At 28.0% G+C, this 23,619-nt stretch overlaps 2 protein-coding genes across 2 annotated transcripts in view; both read right to left on the bottom strand.

The window, feature by feature from the left end:
* Positions 1 to 2,199: 2,199 nt before the first annotated feature.
* On the bottom strand, positions 2,200 to 3,732 carry LOC135926057 (piggyBac transposable element-derived protein 3-like). The gene is made up of 3 exons (XM_065461723.1): positions 2,899 to 3,732; positions 2,397 to 2,780; positions 2,200 to 2,313 (listed from the first exon to the last, which is right to left on the bottom strand). The coding sequence occupies exons 1-3, from the start codon at positions 3,730 to 3,732 to the stop codon at positions 2,200 to 2,202; spliced, it is 1,332 nt and encodes a 443-aa protein (XP_065317795.1).
* Positions 3,733 to 11,395: 7,663 nt separating this feature from the next.
* The window catches only part of LOC135931064 (uncharacterized), a 34,076-nt gene continuing 21,852 nt past the window's right edge, over positions 11,396 to 23,619 (bottom strand). Inside the window, exon 2 of the mRNA XM_065467928.1 lies at positions 11,396 to 13,717. Within this exon, the coding sequence (XP_065324000.1) occupies positions 11,620 to 13,717 (2,098 nt within the window). The 3' untranslated portion in view covers positions 11,396 to 11,619. The remainder of the gene's footprint in view (positions 13,718 to 23,619) is intronic.

The following is a 23,619-nucleotide window of genomic DNA, read 5'->3' as shown; positions in this document are numbered from 1 at the left end:
CTAATGGGTAAAAACATAAATTGTAAATATGTTAAATTAAAATTTCAGTGAAGATGTACCCTAGAAAAGTGACAATTGTCATAATCGTTATTTCCTTAGTTTTTTGAAATTTTTTGACGCATATAGGTAAAAATATAGATTGTAAATACGTTTAAGTAAAAATTCAGTGAAGTTGTACCATAGATATGTGACAATTGTCATAATCGTTATTAAAGTCTTTTGAATTTTTTTGACGGAAATAGGTAAAAATATATAGTGTAAATATGTTAAATTAAAATTTTAGTGAAGATGTACCCTAGATAAGTGACAATTGTCATAATCGTTATTACTAACGTTTTTTGAATTTTTTTGACGCAAATAGGTAAAAATATAGAATGTAAATATGTTAAATTAAAATTTCAGTGATAGATAAGTGACAATTGTCAAAATCGTTATTTCTACAGTTTTTTAAATTTTTTGACGCATATAGGTAAAAATTTAGATTGTAAATACGTTTAATTAAATTCAATGAAGATGTATCATAGATAAGTGACAATTGTCATAATCGTTATTTCTAAAGTTTTTTGAAATTTTTTGACATAATAGATATGTGACAATTGTCATAATCGTTATTTTTTTAACTTTTTTGAATTTTTTTAAAGTAAATAGGTAAAAATATATATTGTAAAGATGTTAAAATAATATCAGTGAAGATGTACCATAGAAGAGTGACAATAAGTGATCTGCATCGGGCCTAATTTTTCAAGCCCGGCCCGAACCCAAAAATTTTTTAAAAAGTTTTGCCAGCCCGGCCCGAACCCGAAATTTTTTTTAAAAAATTTACCCACCCAGCCCGGCCCGAATTTATATAAATATATAGATTAATCTTTATAATTAATCAAAATAAAAGACATATGTTATATGTAGTTTAGTTTCAATAAATAAAATCAAATAATTTTATTTGACATAAAAAATTCAATATAAAATTGATAAATTTAGATATATTTTAAAAAAATATCCAAGGTTCGACCCGACCCGGCCCGAATTTTTTTTAAAAATATTAGGCCCGGCCCGAACCCGATTATTTTGAATAGGGCCGGACTCGGGCCGGGCCTAACTTTGCAGATCTCTAGTGACAATTGTCATAAACGTTATTTTTTAACTTTTTTGAATTTTTTTGAAGCAAATGGGTAAAAATATATATATTGTAAACATGATAAATTAAAATTTTTGTCATAATCCTTATTTTTGAACTTTTTTGAAGCAAATGGGTAAAAATATATATTGTAAACATGTTAAATTAAAATTTCAGTGAAGATGTACCATAGAAAAGTGACAATTGTCATAATCGTTATTTTTGAACTTTTTTGAATTTTTTTAAAGTAAATAGGTAAAAATATATATAGTAAATATGTTAAATTAAAATTTAGTGAAGATGTACCATAGAAAGTGACAATTGTCATAATCGTTATTTTTGAACTTTTTTGAATTTTTTTAAAGTAAATCGGTAAAAATATATATTGTAAAAATGTTAAATTAAAAATTTAAGTTGAAGATGTAGCATAGAAAAGTGAGAATTGTTATAATCGTTATTTGGAACTTTTTTGAATTTTTTCATAGAAAATAAGTAAAAATATATATTATAAACATGTTATATTAAAATTTCAGTGAAGATGACCATAACAAAGTGTCAATTGTCATCATTATTTGTGAACTTTGAAAATTTTTAAAGCAAACTTGTAAATATATATATTGTAAACATGTTAAAATAAAATTTCAGTTAATCGTTATTTAAAATATTTTTGAATTTTTTTGCCCAAATGATCTGGTTTTTAGCCCACGCCCTTCTATCAAATTGGGCTGGCTAGCTAAATAATTTAACCCTTTTGCGCCCAACTTTTTTTCCCTCGATGAAAAATTTTTTTTTTTAAGAGTTATTTATTATAGACACAAATAACACATTTTCATCAAAAAAACTTATTTCGAGTATTTCTATCAAAAGATATTTAATGATTCCAATTGTTATCAATGGGCAAAATGCAAGTTCATTTAAAAAATATTTTATTTCATATGAAATGACAAATAACAATTTCGTTTATTATTTAAACATAAATAAATATTACATTTTTTTGCAAATAATTCTTGAATAGGCTTCTACGCAATACTTGCACCTTTGCTTAATACTTACGGGCATTGGGAAATGACCTACTTGGTCATATCTTATATCCGATATGGAGGCAATGTTGATAGCTTTTCTTTTTTAACATCTATGCTGGAAGGTCTGCCGGTTTTCTTTGTATTATCCTTTCCTGCAAGCATCAACCCTTTTGCTATCTGCGATTTAAATACCAGTAAAGGCATAAATTTTATATTATTTAACGCTTTCATATGGCGTCTAATAGGAGCCAGGGATTTACCACACAAGAATCCAATAAATGGAAAACCATTCGCATATAATATCGTTTCCATTTAATATCTGTCCGATATAACTCCACCAGCATATCGTGAAGATCTACTCCACCCATTCCCTCATTATAGTTCTTAATTATTGCGGGCATTTCTACATTTATTAAGACTTTATCCGAAACAGACCATCGCTTAACTTTGGTTGTAGGTAAAACACCTATAAAATTAGATATAGTAGTAACAGCTTTGTTGTCCTGCCACTTGCAGATAATAATACCATTCTTTTCGCTTTTGTAATCTATGGCGCCTCTTCCTTCTTTTTTTAAAGCCTTATCATTTTTAAGTGTGCACCCTGATAAGCGATTTGATCTTATCGTTCCAGATACCAAATATCCCTTTTTTTAAGCATCAAATATAATTGATATGAGGAGAAAAAATTATCTATATATAATTTGTGGTTTATGTTTGGAGGTATAATTTCCGATAGCCGAAGAACGATATACCCACTGATACCCAAACATAATTTATGATGTTTGTTGACTTTCCCTGGTATATTTCAAAATCATACATATACCCGGAAGAGTCACATAAAGCAAACACTTTTATCCCCCATTTATGGGGCTCTGATTTGATATATTGTCGTAATATTGATCGTCCCTTGAAGGGAATTATGAATTCATCGATGGCTAGCTTCTCTTCAAGTTTAATTTTTTTGAAATTTTGTTTTAATTGGAATATGAAGGGTTGAATTTTGAATTTGTTGTATCCTTTGTCTTCCCTAGCTACCATATCCTTGTTATTATTGACATGGAAAAATTCCCGGATCAAAAGGAAACGGTTGCGGGACATAGTTTCCGCTATTTGTGGAATAGATGTTTCAACAGACCAATATTGTCGTATAGAAGGCATCTTAACTATACTAGTATATAAATGTAACCCAATAAATTTTTCAATTTCATCACTATCTGTATTTATAGATTTACCGGAACATTTGAATGAATAATTATTTGTTTCCGATACAAAATTACTGATTATTTGATTGTCAAAAAATTTACGAAAATATGTTAGTGGAGTTGAATCCTCTTCAGGAATTTCTAATATAGGGATATATTCTGTATTCATATTTCCTATGTCTTTCTTAGACCACATGGGGTTATCTTTTATTTTAATTATAGAAGTATCTTCTATTATATCCTCCACATCAAGGCCTAGTTGATTTGTAATATAAGATGAAGTCGGCAAATCATCTGCCAGCAAAGAATAATAATTATCTTCTTCGTCTGAGCCCTCTATATCAGCCTCAGATATATCACCCTCGGGGATAAGTGTAGTCATATCTAAATGCATATTGATATAAAAAGCATTTCATATTACATGTTATTTATATAAAATATTTATTAGAACCTCTCCCTATATCCAAGAAAACCCACTAATAGATATTAGATAATCAATATAGGTAACTATTATCAAAATCTAATCTAATTACCCCCCCCCTTCCGTTTTCATAATTTTAAATCTAAATATCCTAAATAATTTGCCAAAAATTTCCATTTATTGATAAAAAATATTTTAGTGCATAAGAAATGACCAATGATGCCAAATGGCATTATGTTCAATTTCCAACACACAAAATGATTAAAAAGATGATAATTTTTAAATAAAAATATTAATATATATATATATTAATAATAAATACTTATATTTTTAGCAAGATTTGATAACCAGAAATATGAATTAAAATTTTGGCGCGAAATTGGTACGAAAAAATTGATTTTTTATAACTATAATATGATATAATAACATATGTAACAAAGCGAGTTATTGATAAAATACGAAACAGCAAATATTAAAAATTAAAAATATGATTTCAAAAGTTATCAGTGGTTATTTTTAATGCATAAAAAATTTATTGAAAAATTATGATTCCAATATTATCCATGGGCGCGAAAGGGTTAAAAAGTGCTAACGGACCTTTGAAAAATTTTAACAATGGGCAGGCTAATAAACAACTTTTATTTGTTATTTTAAATTTATTAGGTAAACATTAAAAAATATATTCTTTATAACTTTTTTTTAAATACCAGATTATCGATAACTGTTGAGGATGTTATCGTCGGGAAAATTAATGAGATAAAAAAAAACTTGTTGGATTTGATTTGAAATTATAGGGTCGAAGTATTTCGTCCTATAATTGATCAAATTATAAACACCAGAATGGTTTTCCGCAAAAAGAGAGTTTATTTTGAATGTTCAATATTATCCTAGGCATTTTGATAAAAATAATAGTAAAGGTATTTCTGAAAAGGCCTTGGAAAAAGTGACACAACAAATATATTGAATGTTAAATAACGTAACGAATTGTGTTCATTGCCTGTGAATTCAAGGATTTAATAGCAGAATTAAATGAAACGGACGATGATATCGTATGAGCAGGTGAGGAGTCTAATGAAAAAGTAGAATAAGATAATAACAGAATGTGAATTGTGATAATAAATGTAACAATTGATTAATATAATTTATTTTTCACATATGCATTCTTTATCATTTACTCAAGTTAATTGCGAGAGAACATTTAATAAAAAATAGGCTGAGAAATAATATAGACGAAGAAAAATTTGGATCGTTTTTAATGTTAGTTGTGAGCAATGGCGTAAGCATGTGGGGGGGGGGGGGGGGGGGGGGGGGGGTTAAGGGTTCAACCCCCCCCCCCCATGAAAAATGTAAAAAAAATTTTTTTTTTTAATTTAATAAATTCTTAATAAACGCTTAATTTTTATGTTTTAAATTATAAATAATAATAGATATACACATTTGATTATTTATATATTTTTTTGGTTTGCAGCTATTTCACACCACCCCAAAAAAGGGAGTTATTTATTCAAACGTATCATGATATTGACTCAAAAAATCAAAAAAAAAACTAAAAAGATTTTGTCCGACCAGATTCATCGAAAGACAAGAGTCGGTGAAACTCTTTATTGAAATATATGATGTTGTCTTTGCAGCACTATAATTTTATATATCAAGCAAGGAAAAAGATTCAGCAGATGCCGGAAATCTTTTGCAGGCTATTATTAAGCCACAATTTTTAATTTCAATTCAATGTGTTTATTTTTTATTTAATTATACATATGATTTTAGCAAAATGCTACAAAAAATTGATTTGGATTTAAGGGAGATTATGAATAGAGCAAAGGATATTGTTAAAATATTAACAAATATCAGAGAGAATGTGGATGAAAATTTTCATGAAATATATGAAAAAGTAAAGATTGCTAATATGTTTGGAATTGAAATTTTTAAACCTAGAGTAGTCTCTAGACAATCCAATCGATCAAATATTGATGCATCTACGATTGAGGATTTATAAAATAAACATTTTTATTCCCCTTATTGATACATTTTTATTTCAATTAAAAGAAAGATTTATTAGTCATAATTATAATTTAAAAAGCTTTTATTTTCTTTGCCGGTTGAGTCTAAACTGTTGATTACACTTGAAACAAGAGATGATATTAAAAAAATCTCAGTTTTATGCTGATGATTTAGTAGGTTCATATAAGTTACTTTGTGATGTCGAATTTTGGTATAAAAATCTTGACAGAATAGGGTATTCTTTGAGACCAAAAAATGCTCTGCTAGCCCTTTCCATGTGTAATTGCATTTTAGATTCCCTCTCTAATATCAAAACATTATTAATTATTTTAGCTACCTTGCCAATTAGTACCTGCACTAATGAAAGGTCTTTTTCAACTTTAAAAAGGTTAAAAACCTATTTAAGAAACACAACTGGTGAAAAACGTTTAAATGGATTAGCCCTATTGAATATTTATAAGGAGATTATTTTAGATAAAAATTTGATTCTATAGATGAATTAGCAAAATCTCAGAGAAAAGTGGATCGCTCTTTTTAAATTAAAATCAAAAAATAGCAATAAAATTTTATTAGTTTTAATATATAATCAATTTTTTTTTGTAAAAAAAGTATTATTTATAAGATAATATTATCATATTTTTTTAAATATCATTATTTGCATAATAATTACATATTTTATATAATTGTAAAAAATTACTCTTTTTAAAATAGAGTTTTTATACATTATAATTTTTAATATTAAAATCTATATTATATAAAATATCAACATTTTGAAAGTATTTTAATTAATAAAAATATATACATGATTAAATAAAGGAATGTAAAATATATAATAAAATACCCTAAAATTTTGTTATATGAAAGTTCAAAAAATGAAAGGTATGGGGGTCGAAGCCCCCCAAAAAATTTCTTAACCCCCCCCCCATGACCCATGATAAAATCCTGGCTACGCCACTGTGTATGAGAACTTTTAGTGGAGATTGAACTAAAAGATATTCTTGTTTATTTGCGCAAAGGTTCAAAATGAGATTTATCAACGTAAAAATTATATATTAATTCTTTTATTTAAAAATCATGTAATACATATAAAAAAAACATTTAAAAAATATATAAATATTGTTATTTTAAATTTTTTTAAATGATATTTTAAAAAAAATAGGAACGCTTTTGAACACAAAAAATTTGGATTCATTTTGCATGATTAACAAATAATATGAGTAAATAATAAAAAAATTTTTTTATATTATCATAAATATTTTGATCATAATTTAAATCGAATATTTTTTTATGCTTACTAAATTATGAAATTTTTAGTAAGGGTGTAGCGTTGAGACTGAACCATTTATTAAAATAAGAATTTTTTTTTTAAAAAAAATTTTAAAAAAACTTACTGGTGCCATCGAGGCACTATAATCATTGAAATTTAAGAATAAATATATAAATAATACATTTTAAATTGAAATAATTTAAAGAACCAAAAAATCTTGCTATTGTTACAAATTTTAAATAACAATGGGAGAGAGAGACGGGGGAGAGATTGGTCATTTATTTTCTATTTTAATCTTTGTTTTTCGGATCTTTTCTTAATTTTTTTCTTCTCAATTTTCATTTAATTTTTTTAGTATAACCTAGCAATAATTAATTTTGATAAATAAATTTATAAGTGAGTGCTCATGGCATATTATATTAATATGGGTGGAAATTTTATGTCCCCAAAAAATTTTCTGCAATTATATATCAGTACCCCCCCCCCTCCCCCCCCAACACAAAATCTTACGAAAAAATAGAAATAATATTATCATGTTAAATTAAAATTTCTAGAATTTTTAAATTATATATTTTTCTTAAATTCCGTTATGTACAACAAAAATTGCTTATATTTTATTATAATTATATATATTTATTATTTTTATAAATACAGTATTATTATTTTTTAAATGTATATTTACGCGAAATTAAATATTTTAATATACTTGATTTAATATATTTTTAAGTTGTACATGTAAACTATTTGTATATATTGGATAAGTATTCTGTATTATTTACTTTTATATTAGTATGCCTAATAAAAATTAATATTAAATTATTTAAATCAGAGGATGATTTACCATTTGTGTCAAAGTACCCAAAGAAAACTACAAAAGCTAGGTCTGGAAAGCCAATACAGAACCGATGAAGCACTAAGCTTCTTTTGTGGCATGAGGGACGGCTTAACATTTGTTCCTTTATGTGATATGGGCAATGCAATGGCATTCCTGAGATCAGTTACTCCGACCCATGGTAAAGATATTCTTGAATATTTCGATAAAAATTACATCAAGGGAGGCCACAAGAAGCAATTCTCAATCCCAGACACTTCAAATTGGGCCTCGATTTCCTCCAGAAACTTGGAACGTGAATGAGAACACCCTATCTGATGAAGAACCCACAAATAATCAATACGAAGGTTGGGATCATCATTTTTCATATCTGGTTGGGAATAAACGCCCATCAATTTGGGTATTGATTAATAAAATGAAATGCGAGGTTGCTGCCGATGAAACCAAACTTGAACGATGGCGTGTAGGTAGTTGGACACCAAAACAAAATCGTAGAGTTATAATACTCAGATTCGGTTAAAGAAACTTTGCGAGGAATACCGTGATAGGGTGCAAAGCCTTCCAGATTAGATTTTATGAGGGCGATTTTCACCTTTATTTGATGTCAACCGATAAAATTATTATTCTAAATTATTAAATTTGTATATACATAATGATTTTTCATTAAATAAACAGATCTTATTGCAAATTTTGTCAAATTTAGTCTACTTAATATAGTAATTAAGGATGGATATTGTATTTATTACAATAACAAATAATTTTTACGAAAATTAGTAATACATGGGTTATTTTACTGGGGTAATTTTTTGTCCCAGTACCAGGAGGGTATATGAGTAATCTTTAAGTAATGTATAAGTAATCTTTAAGTAATGAATTGGGGCCTAAAAAAAATTATTATTAAATTATATTTCTATAATAATTTTTTCTAAAATACTAATTTGCCTATACTTTATTAAATCCAAATAAAAATATACCGATATTATTAGGTCCTAACAGGAGGTTTTTATTCCGAGGTTTTTTCGAGGGTTTTATCCGGGATTCGATATTTTATTATATGAAATTAAAAATAATATTGACATTAAAGGGGAAATGTGCCATTGACTATGCTTTTGCCTTTTTGAAAAAAATTATTAAGAGGAAAAGATTTGTTTTGACTTTTAAAGAAAACATAGTACGTCTGATCAATTGCGAGAAAAATTTAGGAAGAATTATGAAAATCGATTTTGCGAAAAAAGGTTTAGTTAAACCCCCCCCCCCCCCCACATTTATTCTTAAATACTTTATATAAATAATTACATCGTTTTGTAATATTTTTTAAAGAAAATACATATTCGCATTTTTTTAGGCGTGGCGATTAAGTGTGTGAACTCCGAGTCTTTCCCAGGGGCTCGTGATCAGAGCTGGTTTAGTCAATTTTTAGACCCAAACCACGGGTCTGGGGGTTACACAACTAACCAATTAACAAAACTTAATCTTTTTTTTTATTTAGATAGTTTTCAAATCAAGAAATTTATTTATACGTGTAGATTTACAAATCAATCTCCTTACTTTCAAATTTAAATGGTTATGTAATTAAAAAGTGTGCTCTCCTCCTCGCCTAATAAGATAAACGGGCGTAGGCTAAAAGTCACCTCGTTTTAACAAAAAAGTTCAAAAATAACGATTATGACAACTGTCACTTTTCTGTGGTATCATCACTAAAATTTTAATTTAACATGTTTACAATATATATATTTACCAGTTTTCTTTTAAAAAATTCAAAAAAGTTCAAAAATAATGATTATGACAATTGTCATTTTTCTATGGTATATCTTCACTGAAATTTTAATTTAACATTTTTACAATATATATTTTTACCGATTTACTTTTAAAAAAATTCAAAAAAGTTTAAAAATAACGATTATGACAATTGTCACTTTCTATGGTATATCTTCACTGAAATTTTAATTTAACATTTTTACAATATATATTTTTACCTATTTACTTTAAAAAAATTCAAAAAAGTTTAAAAATAACGATTATGACAATGTCACTTTCTATGGTACATCTTCACTGAAATTTTAATTTAACATGTTTACAATATATATTTTTACCCATTTGCTTTAAAAAAATTCAAAAAACTTTAAAAATAACGATTGACAATTGTCACTTATTTAGGGGAAATCTTCACTTAAATTTTAATTTAACATATTTACAATCTATATTTTTACCTTTTAGCGTCAAAAATAAAACAGTGTACAAAACTAATTTCAATTTATTTTGGAAGACTCAACAAATTATCAAATTTTAAAATTACTTTTTTAAATAATATCCCTTTCTTTAAAACATTTTATTTAAAAATTATTTAAAAATTTAGAAATTAATTTCTTTCCATTATGAGAAGAATGATATCGGTCATATATCATTCCTATTATACAATTAACCCGAATTACACGATTCGCTATACTATTTTACGAAAAATAATTTCATTGAATTATTATATATAAAATTACTTCATAATTTTTTGGTCATTCTTTCTTCGGACATTTCCAGATAAACGTATTTTTGGAAGCGGTTATTGGGCAATGTTACCAACAATTTTTTTGTATATTTCCAAACAAAGGATAACTTGTTGAATTCATTTTTTAAAAATATCCGGATCCCCGTTTCACCAGGGACCCGGAGTGAACCGTAACAAACCGTTAAACCATTATAAACCGGTATAAATATCTGAAACATAACCGATATAATTATCTTTTGAAGGAGTAAAATGAACCTTTATAAAAAACGGTTAAACCGGTCAGTTTTTATATTTTAGAAATGGAAATAATTTGAATATCCAGAATTATATAAACTTGCTCTTATAGTATTGGCGGTTCCCGCAACACAAGTTTCTGTAGAAAGGACTTTTTCGGGGCTAAAATTTGTGTTATCGTCACAACGAACAAAAAGGAATCCATTTATATTAGAAAATATTTTACTAATACGTTCAAATAATATATTTAAAAATGAGTTATTTTGAATCTTATAAATTTTTTTTTATATATAATTCATAGATACTTAAAATAAAAATAAATTAGAAGATGGTGTTGCTTCAATAAAAAAAAATTTCTAACCGTAATGAACCTTTATAATTAGCTGAACCGAACCTTTATAAATTTCTTCTGAACCAAAGCGTAACCACTATAATTTTTTACATACTGAACCTTTACCAAACTGAACGGTTCAGGTCCCTGCATTTCACACATCATTTGCTGGTAACATTACCTAAAAACAGCTTTGAAAAAACGTTTTGTTGATGGAATCAAAATATTGAATTATCAATTCATATGAATAACCTAATTAATCAATTCGCATTTTTACCATAAGGATAAATGATTCTATGAAATTCATTTTTAGTGTACAATTACATTTTAAAACAGTATAAAGCGGAGTGGTAATGTTTGTTGAAAAGTCTGACAAAGATTCGCATAAAACAAGTTTCAATTTAGAGCAATTAATCTTTTTTAAATAATGTTTTATTATCATTTCAAAATAGTTACAGAGAAAACAAATATGTCAATACAATTTTTAATTAATAAATAAAGGTCATACAGGTAGAAGAATGAAATAACGATGTTTAACAATTATTTCGGTTATTACTCATCATAATAAACAAAAAACAATAACATGATGCATTATATAATTAATATAAACGACAGAATAAAATATATAAATACAATTAAAAATTAGTGTGGAATTAAACGCTAATATCGTATAAGTAATTCGAAAAAATTATTTTCTATTTCGTGATATCTTCCTTAATTTTTATTGTCTCTCTGTCGTTTACGTGGTTGGCTGCACGAGAGTTGACTGTTTCGCATACATTGGGAACTATTTGATTTTGAGTAAGTTGATCTGTCTCAATGCAGAGAGATATAGAGTTTGCGGAGGCGAGTTGTTGAACGTGAGAGTGAGTAGAATGAGATTGCAGGGAAGGGTTAATCTGGGTAACGTTCAGCATTTGTTGGTGTTGCTGATAAAGCTGATTCTGAAGGAAAGTGGTGTCGCCGCTTTGGAGGTAACTATGGGATTGGTTGATACATGGCAAGACCTGGATATTACTAAGATGGGTGCCGGCCAACGAGGTATCAGAGATGTTGAATGATTGATTACCACTGATATTGGTTTGGAAAGAGTGTGGAATTATTTGGTGATTGTTTCCTATCATGAGGGTAGATTGTGTCAGAGGTTGAAGTTGCTGGTGAGGCTGGTGGGCGGCCAGAAGAGTCAATGGGGCTATAGCAGCGGAAGGGGATTGAGCGATTTGACCCAGAGTCATAGAGGTTGTGTTATTGAGCGATCCAAGAAGGGTATTAGCACTTCCGACTATACCTCCACCCATACCGCACAACCGTAACCTCCTATTCTGCTCGAGAAGCATATCAACTGTGGCATTAAGTTCCGCAATCTGTTTCTTGAGAGTATTAAGTCGTTGCTTCAGGCTTTCGTTCTCCTCTACCAAAGCCTTTTCCGAGTGGGACAAGGTATGAAGATTATGGTTACCGGAAGAATTGTTAATGTTGTTAAAATCGGAACCAGAGTATAGTGGTATCATGTTGAGAATACCCGCGCTACCACCAGCACTGAGTTTGACATTATTAAAAGTGTTAATGGAATCGTTGGAATTGTTCAAACCGTCCATAGAAGCCGAATTGGAAAGGGGGTTATCAATAATGCTGACGACAGCATTACCTATCTGTTGAGCCTGTTGACGAAGGCGGCGCTTCGTAAGAGGCAGTTCTAAGCCGGGATCCAAGATATTGATAGTTGCTGAAGCCGGGGTCACGTAAGTCAGCGGACAACATGACTGCATGGAGAGGGGAGACAGAGAATATTGCAGGGCTGAGTGATGGGGCTGATGCGATATAAAGAGCGGACCAGAGGCTGCGCTGACGACGACTGTGGGCAGTGATACCGTTGGTAATATTCGACCTAAAATAGAGGGTCCTTCCTTAAAGATGGAACCTCGAGAGCGCTCTTTCGAGTCGCTACGATAATCCGCCATAGTAATGTGTCGAAAGCGGCATCGAAAACCACGGTCGCACTTTCCTTTCATGTAGTCCCGGCAGACGGGAATAATCTTATCCGCAGTACTCAATTGGGCATGAGAGGCCGAAGATGAGTATGGGGGTGAGAAAGATGCCGTATTAGGGGTGATATCACCACAGACCTGATCCCAACGACGAGATGTTAATACTGCATCATCGAGACCAATGGATTTAGCACAAGAGAAGAGAGACGATGGGATGGTCATAGAGGTGGCCCGAGAATCCGATAAGTAAAAAGAGGTTGAGGGGGCCAAAGACACACCAACAGGACCCCCACCGATCCCGCCACCCATCATAACCATCATAAGTGAGTCTTCGTCACCACAGTCCTCATTGCATGAAGTGCCAACTGAAGGTAGAGGCGAAAGCGGAATGTGCTGATATTTACAAGTAGATCCTCGGACACATATACCGTTACGATGATCGCGGCAAACTAGTGGAATGGGGGCTGCATCCATGATGTGGTGGTGGATAAATTTACATGCGGGTCCACGTTTACACACACCCCGCAGAAAATCGCGGCATATTCGCGAGTCCACCATCATCATAAGTGACGGCACCTGCTGAGAGATTCCCATGGCCAAAGAATTTTGAACAACCCCAACGTCAGCTGATCCTGAAGTTAAAGCACAAATTCGTAATGGTTCTGAATGGGGTGATGGTGAGGGCAAAGAAAGATATGTAGAATTGTTGTTCTTTGTAGCAGCAGAGTAGTAGCCATAATCGTCAGTGATGGGTTCGCTTTTGGTATTGGAGTTTGATGTTTGTGAAAGACTATCATAATTGAGGCTTATTATCCGTTGAAATAAAAAATGTGTATTTAATTATGTAGGTTTGAATGAATGAAATATTAAGAATCAAATGGAATGATCCTTATCAATCAAATTAATATATTATTAAACGAATTACAGATAAATATAGCTTATTTCTCTGTGTGGAAATAATTTGGTATGACTTCTTATATATGGTGAATTTCATGACAAATCAACATGAGTTTCAACTTAATCCCCTTAGATTTTTCTAAAATTTTTACTAATACTATAACTAAGAAAAAATAAAATTTAAGCATCGAACTCTGAATAGCAGTTGGGATACAGGCTTAAGGTCAAAAAATTAAGGCAAATGCACTCACTTTAATTTTCGATATAATTGAGCTAGAAGAGCCATTTAAATTTTTAATGTTTCATATTTTTATTCATAGGGAAAATTATAATAATATTGTAAAAATTATTCAATTTACAATATAAGAACTAAAATTTTTTTTCAATAAAATTATCAGAGACCTGCAGGCCCGGCCCTAAGCCCGGGTACCAGAGCCGGGCTGTATTTTAAATTTTTAAATATACCCGGGCCGCGCCTGAAATTAAAAAATACCCGGGCCGGGCCGTATTTTTTTAAAAAATTAATACAACATAAATTATTATATTCGTCAATTAGATATGGTTATAATGATTATATATAGTTATGATTAATATAATGTTTGGTGAAAGTTAACACTAGCTAACACTCATAGTATCTATCATATAATAAAATTATAGTTTTCCTGCCATGGAATAAATACGCAAAGGATTAAATACATTATTATATTCTCAAAATATTATTTACACAAATTTTTTATTGTATCAATTTGTAATATACTAAATATCTGTTTAGAATAAAATATGTTAAAAAAGGCTCGTTTTGAGCCGATTTTTAAAAACGGGTAACTCAGTTCTTTATCCAGAAAAATATTAAGCAAGCCTGGAAATTTTGCTCATAGAAGGAGCAAAGGTCTAGACATATAGTATCGAAATTTCAAGGCTTAGTCAATATTTTTCTGGCGAAAATATTGAGTTAGCCGTTTTTATACTTGCTTATTAAATGATAATACTCTCCGAAAAATATGATAAAATACGAAATAATGAATTTTTTGTATATACCAGGTTGAATGTAATTTTGAAAAATTCCGAGCCGGGCCTAAAAAAAATTTATTTTTAAAATCCTGGCCGGGCCGGGCCCCCAAAAATTTTTTTTAAATATTCGGGCCGGGCCAAGCCAGGCCTAAAATTTTTAAACCCGGGCCGGGCCAGGCCAGGCCTAAAATTTTTAAACCCGGGCCGAGCCTGGCCGTAAAAAATTTTTGAAAAAAAATCCGAGCCGGGCCGTACAAATGGTACCTTTGCAGGTCTCTGAAAATTATTATCAAAAATAGATTTGTATTTTGAAGTTATTTTTATAAGGAGAGAAATTCAATTCAACAATTAAATTAACCAGTCCCCCTCAAAAAAAGCTTTTTAGAACTTTAATAACTATTTTTAAATATTTATTGATAGCTTTTGACTTATATTGCCATTATTGATTAATATCAAATATTTATAGAGAATATTTGCAATAGATTAATGATTAGAGCCATATCTCCTATAACATCAAATATTTATAGAGAATATTTGCAATAGAATAATGATTAAAATGCCACATATCTCCTAAACGTGAGTTCAGTCCAACTATTTTGCATATTTATTAATTGATTTTATATCCATACATAAAAAAATCTGAGAGATAAAAACCCCGATTTGATTTATGCTCATTTCCGGTTTGACATTTAAATTTTTAAACAATATTTAACATTACTCGCTCAATTATATCCAAAGATATCTAAAATTAAAAGGAGGGTATTTCGCCATGCCCCATTTACATTTAGAGGCTCATATCTCAGACATTGTTTGAAATTGGAGGCGAATATATATTTTGTAAAATTTTAGAAAAATTTGAAGGGTCGGGTTGAAAATCGTGCTTTTTTTTGTTGATTTGTCAAGGAATTATTCACCATATGATCCATTTTTAACATTTAAAAAGTTTGCTTAAATGTTATTTGTAGTAACTTAATCTCAAATATAACAAAAACTGTAAAAAAATTTTTACAAAAACTTCAAAATGAGCACAAATATTTTTATAAATTTAGACAAAAAATAATTTTATATTAAAATGATTCTTCAAAATTATTCTGCTCTTTTACCATTTAAATTTTTTTAATACTAGCCTTTGTCCATATCTTAGAATCCTGCAAAATTAATTTTTTTTGCCTTATGCAACAATATCATGATCTGTGGCCCTTTTTAAAATTATAAAATATTTCTTAACCTCAAAATATTTATTTTAATCCTAATCTCTTTATTTATAATGTTATGTTAAATTTAAATATTCACCAATCTGAAAATTTTATGTTTATCTATTTTATTCTATTTATTACAAAAAAATGCTAAGAAAATTATGAGAAAAAAACATAGTTATTTAAATGAAACTAAACCCAGTTCCTAATTGGGTCATTCCACGTCAAATGAGCAAAAAAAATGAGATTTTCGGCCGACCCCCTTCGATTTTTTTAAAATTTGGTAAACAAAGAAAGGTCGATGTAACTAAGAAATAGCCAAAATTTTAGCCTCCTAACATTTATATTTTTGAAGATATTAGGGTTCAAAGTGTCAAAAATGACGTATTTTTACCATTATCTGCCTTCATTCAATTAAGCATATCTTAAAAACTACATAATTGTAAATAACAAATTTAATATCAAAATTACATACAAAGATTCTACTTTTAGATAAAAAAAATTTTTTATTTTTTTTCCCAATTTCCGGTCATTTTATTTAATATATAAGGACTAAAAACGATTTTTTGGAAATAATACGACCTTCAATTTTTTTAAAAAATTTAGTAGACAATATTAAACTCTTCCTTTATATTTATAAAAAAAAATTGGTCTGGGACGCGGCCATCTTCATTCTCAAAATCGATAAAAATGTTTAGAAAGTGTATAAATATTTCCCCGAAAGGGGGCGTCTTTGTATAAAATTATATATTAATAATTTTTTAATGGTTTTTCTTGGACTATTTGATATAATTTAAAGGATTATTCATCTTGTAAGTGAAAATAACAATAAATGGGGCTTTCATTCAATTATAGAAATTGTCTAACGATAACAGAAATTCAATTTATTACTTTATTTATAATTTATTATAAAAATTTTTGCCCATATAACATATATTTAATAAATATTAATAAAATATGTTTAATTAAGTTTCGAGTTCTTGAATATATGAATCAGAATCTTGTGCATTTCATATGTGGCGCCCTAAATATTAAAAAAATTACTATAATTTAAATTTAAACTTACTTTTAAAAGATTCTAATTTTTCGGTAGCGCATTTACTTTCTTGTGACGACAATGTATAGTATAACTACGGCCAGTAGCATTTAACAGTGAAACTAATGTTAAGATATGACATTTGGGCAAGCAAAGAGTGTCGTCTATCTTGGGAATGTAAAGGAATTTGAAGGTCCGGATGGGTGTAGAAACTTTATATATATTTCTTCCTGCTTTTGATTTTTCACTAAAACAAAGCTAACCACCAATTAGAATCATAAAAATAAGTTAGGTATCATGATATTTCTTCAATAATTATACTTTCATCATTATATGATAACTATTCCAAAGTACTTTCTATTAAATTGGAATATATTTTACTTTTAAATTATGTAGATCTGTTGGAATCAAGGTGTATTTTGTGTGTTCCAGGTATAGATCTAGTTTTTGAAAATCTTTCCCTGAGTAATAGATCTTCGTAATCATAATTTATTTTGGTCATCTATTCAAAATATATGACATTAATATTTTCTTTAGCTAACTCGTACAATTCATATGATGTGTACTTTGAGTAAGGCCTTGTAAACTAGCTCTAGCGGCTAATCTTTTAACAGTGCCACCAATCCCATCACAAACACTTTTCCCGTGTGCTGTAGCAGAAAAATGCCATTTCGCCTGTACACCGAAATCCATCTCATGATGGCAAATATTAATAAAATTTTTACGTTTTTGTACTGTGCAGCGGATCCACCGAAAAATAAAAAATTTTATTAATTAAAAAATTGAGCAATGTTTTTTTAAAATTATGTACTGCTATTGTATTGTGTTGCAAAGATTCGGATATCATTACATAATTTAGGCAACAAATATTGGCAAAATTATCTTTATAATATATAACAAAAGGGTGAACAGTGGATTGAGCCCTATTCCAATGATAATTTTGTACTTCATCCTAAAGTATAAAGCTATAGTTTTCTTAAAAATCACAAAATTAAATATTGGTCTTCGTCTAAGTTCAATTTTAGATTGTTTTGATACAACGATTGTTGCGTTGAAATAAAAAAATGATAAAGATTCCATTTATTTTAAAAAGGCATTAATAAATTCACCTACTGGTTTGGTTATTGTTTCAAGGGTGGTTCTATCTACGGATAGCCATTGTTTGTATGTTATAAATTCGATGTCCTTAGAACGAAACAATATTTCTATTCGATCGCGTAAATGTGTTGACCCTGGACAATTATCACATTTGCCCATATAAATGGATGGTTGAGGCGAATTACAAATTATTAAGTGTAAAATATGTTTGTATGTTTTAAAGGGCAACATATCATTGGTTAAATTTGATCCAATGATCATTAATTTAAATTTTGGTGGTAGCTGCAATCACATACATGTGTACCACTACCTTCAACGAGTATACAATTTTTGGGCGAATGCTTGCGAATTTCGAAAAACCAATTTTAACATCAGGCCTCATTTCTTTAAAAAATATATAAATTTTTTTCAAATTATCTAAAATTAATCTCTTATGGTATTCTTTTTTCCGTCTTTGGTCAAAATCGAAACGCAATCTTTCTTGTCTGGTATGATTCTGCTTATTTCGTCCATACAATAAAATTCTTGTACAATTTTAACTGTATATTCGTCTATAGTTTTTCCAGGCTTGGGGTTAGGTGTTGATAGAAATCAAAATACCAAGAAATTTATTAAAAAATGAATTAATATAGTGAGTATGTGTTATTGAATGAATAAAACCCTTTCGCGCTTGAAATATTTCCCATAAACAAAAAATACTTGTACTTTGATATAATAAAATAATCATTTTGACATAATAAAATAATGATTTTGACAGGTTAATGATAAAATATGAAATAATAAATATTGTTTTATAAATTAATATCTCTAAGTACCAACCATTAGTTTCTTTAAATATAAAAATTAATTGATTAAAAATTTTAATGACAAATGATCTCGCTGGGCGCGAAAGGGTTAATCAATTTTAAAATTTTTATTTATTTTATTGATTGAAACACTTATTTATTGTTATTCTAATTTAGAAAGACTATGCCGATTTTAGAAAATCCGATCCAATATTTATATTGTTTTGGGTAATTTTATGATAATACTTTTATTTTGTATATAATTTCATAATAATAATAAATTAATATTTGTAATATTTTAAAAATTTCAAATTATTTTAAAAAATTGAGTAGAGAAAATTTTGATATTATTTTTGGCGTCTATGAAATGAACAAGATTCTGATTCATATATTCAAGAACTATAAACTTGGTTGAATATATTTTATTAATATTCATTAAGTATATGTTATATGGGCAAAAAATTTTATAATAAAGTAATAAATTGAATTTCTTTTATCGATAGACAATTTCTATAATTGAATGAAAGCCCCATTTATTGTTATTTTCACTTACAAGATGAATAATCCTTTAAATTATATCAAATAGTCCAAGAAAAACCATTAAAAACTGATTAATATATAATTTTATACAAAGACGCCCCCTTTCGGGAAAATATTTATACACTTTTCTAAACATTTTTATCGATTTTGAGAATGAAGATGGCCGCGTCCCAGACCAATTTTTTTTTATAAATATAAAGGAAGAGTTTAATAATGTCTACTAAATTTTTTAAAAAAATTGAAGGTCGTATTATTTCCAAAAAATCGTTTTTAGTCCTTATATATTAAATAAAATGACCGGAAATTGGGAAAAAAAATAAAAAAAATTTTTTATCTAAAAGTAGAATCTTTGTACGTAATTTTGATATTAAATTTGTTATTTACAATTATGTAGTTTTTAAGATATGCTTAATTGAATGAAGGCAGATAATGGTAAAAATACGTCATTTTTGACACTTTGAACCCTAATATCTTCAAAAATATAAATGTTAGGAGGCTAAAATTTTGGCTATTTCTTAGTTACATCGACCTTTCTTTGCTTACCAAATTTTAAAAAAATCGAAGGGGGTCGGCCGAATCGTGGTTGATTTGTCATGGAATGACCCAATTATGACATAAAAATAATAGAATATATAGATATTTTTAAAAAGCGTATCTAGATATAAAAATGTGGTATCTGTATCCTGTATCTATTATAGATACTTTTAATATAATTTTATATAAGGTTTTTTTATATTAAAAATAATACTTGCTTTAAATTCTTTAAACACCCTGTCAGGTTTATTTCATTACAAAAAGAAAACTAGATATTTTTTTATTTTACACAATGGATGATGATAACAAGGTGAATTCATATTAATTTAAAAAAATATATATCATAATTTTTAGATCAACATTTCTCTAATATCTTTGAAAAGAATTTTTTGGGGATCCCTTAGATAATATAAATAATTATATAAGTTTTGACACTCATCAAATTTTAAATTTGATATATATGATTGTCCCAATGTAAAAAAAATATATAAGGTTGTTATATTAAATATAACACTCTCCCATCAAGTACCCATGAAGAAAGACTTTAGTGTGGCAAAAAATGCTTTTACATACAATATAGCGTCAATAAATAATACCTGTATGAGCTGCCTGCTTACATATCGCCCCAGGACATCATTCTTGGTTATACTCAATTGATTTATTAATTTTAATCACAATACTATTCATATATATTTTTATTTAAAATTATATATTATAAAAAATTTTAATATAACGTCATCTATATTGCATTTTTTTATTTATAAAACTAATAAAAAATCAGATAAAATTAAAAAAACAAAAATGGCTATCGAGATCTTTTATTAAATCGTTTAATATAAAGGTAATAAACATTTTTAGTGAATATTAACACCCAAAAAATCCCTTCCTAACAATGTTAATTTTTTTATTTTTACCGAAAATAAGAAAACACTTGAAATTTTTTAATTTTTTTTATATTTTCCAATGTAAAATTTTACGGGCTATAAAATGATATATAATTTGTAACTCTATCTTAAGTATTTTTTAAAAAAACACGATTTAAAGAAATCACGCACTTCGCGATTTTGAAGATGTATATCATTAGATCTGGTTGAGCTAGCACTCTAAAATTTTGATTTTCTTAACATTTACAACATAAATAACTAACATGCAAAGTTTCATTCATTTTTGAGATGGTCGGCCGAATCAATGGTCGATTTGTCATGGAATTACCCTTATAGGCAAAATATAGTTAAAAATACAAAGCAGTTATGTATAGATTTAAAAATTTTTATTTAGACGTATTTCTTTAATTTAACAATATCCAATATAATAATTTTTACTTTGACTTGTTCACTTTCATTTTCCTCTTCTAATTAATAATCTTTGAGAATAAGTTAATCATTAAAAATAAATGGCGTAAATGAATTTAATTGTTTAAAATTTATCAACATTCCAATAGGAATCTTTGAGAATAAATTTAAAAATGGAGTTGAAAATATGAAAAAATGTCAAGTAAATTATTAATATTTGTATTTATAATTATACAAATATCTTATATTAGTGAACCCGGTTGAACCCTGGTTCAAATAAAATTCCCAGGTTCGGTTCGGGTTCAAATTTTTTTCCCAAAAACCCGTGTTTTCATCTCCGGGTTCGGGTTTGGTTCGAACCCCTGCCTTATATAAGTATAATAAAATTGTATCTGTATTTCGAAACATTTTTAAAATTGTAACCATATGGATACGCTTGAAAAGTAACTTTTAGCAATTCTTATAATATATCAAGATTTAGACGTGCTTTTCTTTTATCTAAAATAAGGTTGGTATTTGAAAAAATTTCCCTGCTTGTTGAAAAAACGTTATAACAAATAACTTTATAATTAACCCTTCAATACTCCGGTGAAAAAAATGACGTTAGTACTCGGATGGGGTTCAATAGACCCCGATTTCAAATGTATATATCTCCAGTTATATTCTTTATTTTTATTTAAGATTTGGATGTAAGATAGAACTAACGTCAAACTTGATAAAATATTTATTTATTTTTTATTTCTTAAGCGATTAAAGATGATGAGGATAATTATAATTTGTGCCAAAATTTTCTAAAAAAAGCTTACTTTTTTAAAATTTTAAATTAAAAAATTAACTTATCTATCATATAATCATCATAATATGGGTCTTTATTCTTCAATATAAAAAAAAATTACACTAATACATTTAAACATAAAAAATTTATAGAACATTGAATGTTAAATTTGACATGCAAAACATTTATTACACAAAACATTAATGTGTTTTAAACATAAATTTATTTTACATATTTGAAAAAAAATATTTTATTTTGATGGTTAGATTTAAAAATTCCAGCTAAATAAAGATTTCCCGATAATGTCTTAAATTGTGTTACATCAACTTCTTTAGTATAACTTTCATATTGGTCAGTATAGTTTTTACATATCATTTTAATTGGTATGATAAATAATCTCTTCAATCATTTTTATGTTATGAACAAGTCAAAACATTTTTCTGGAATGTCAGCTTCTTACCCTTATTCTTTTACTCATGGCAGATGAATAACTAAATTTTGTCGATGAGTTCTTATTCTATGATTAGGAAGATCCTTTTCCATTTAGTAAACTTATTTTTTTAGCTAATTTTAAAGAGAAATATACTATGATAAATGATTTCATACCTAAATAATATTAAGTATATTGTCTTAACATTTCTACTTCATCTAATTCAGATTGTGTATCATGATCACTATCGTAATCTTCATCATCACTATTAATTATATTGTCATAATCACCTCAAATAAAATGATATTACATCTTAAATAATTATATATTTAGTTTCAGAATCTGCAAAAATCATTATAAATGATAAAAATATTTTGAGAAATGAGTCAGCTAGTGAAAAATAATAAAATAACTCCACCAGAGAAAATCTTTACGTTTTCTTTTTCATATATCTCATTCAAAATATAAGATATCTAAATTTTGTTTTAATAAATTTCATAATTTTAAATTTTTTTAAAAAAATTTCTTAAAAAATTACAAATTTACTCTGGTGGGGTCTCACACCAATCCACAAAATGCTTATACCTTAAAAAATACTCAACAAAAATATATGAAATTTGGAATATAGATTCTAAGATATATTTGATGAAGCTACTGAAAATTTAATCGTTTTTATGTAATATCATTTCTAGCATGCCTGGGGTTTCATATACCCTACCAGAGGATTGAAGGGTTAATTCATGCTATTCAGCTCCATCTCCTGATTTTTTAAAACTTTTCATTTTTATTGTGATAATTAATGAAAGGAATAATGGAACATTTAACTATTTTTTTCGGGCTATTGGCTGAGTCAATATGTTTTTATATTAAACAAGGCTCACGAGCCCTGGACGTATAGGATTCTACAATTAGTTGAGATAAAATCAAACCATATAATATACTTATTATCACCAAATTCCCTGACTCAAATGATTTGGTTATAAGTCACGACAAAAATTGCCAATTATGTTTTTTTGCTTTTGCATCTTTCAAAAAGTATGCTGGTTTCTTTTTGATTTTCCCCCCAGCCCTACCACCATTAAATGCCCATTTTATGGAGGTTATATTTTAATA

The sequence above is a fragment of the Gordionus sp. m RMFG-2023 genome, chromosome 1 (genome assembly GCF_954871325.1).
Source record: "Gordionus sp. m RMFG-2023 chromosome 1, tfGorSpeb1-WG-v2, whole genome shotgun sequence".
Classification (NCBI taxonomy): domain Eukaryota; kingdom Metazoa; phylum Nematomorpha; class Gordioida; order Chordodea; family Parachordodidae; genus Gordionus; species Gordionus sp. m RMFG-2023.
The sequence above is the reverse complement of the archived record's forward strand: the minus strand, read 5'-3'. Positions and strand labels throughout refer to the sequence as shown.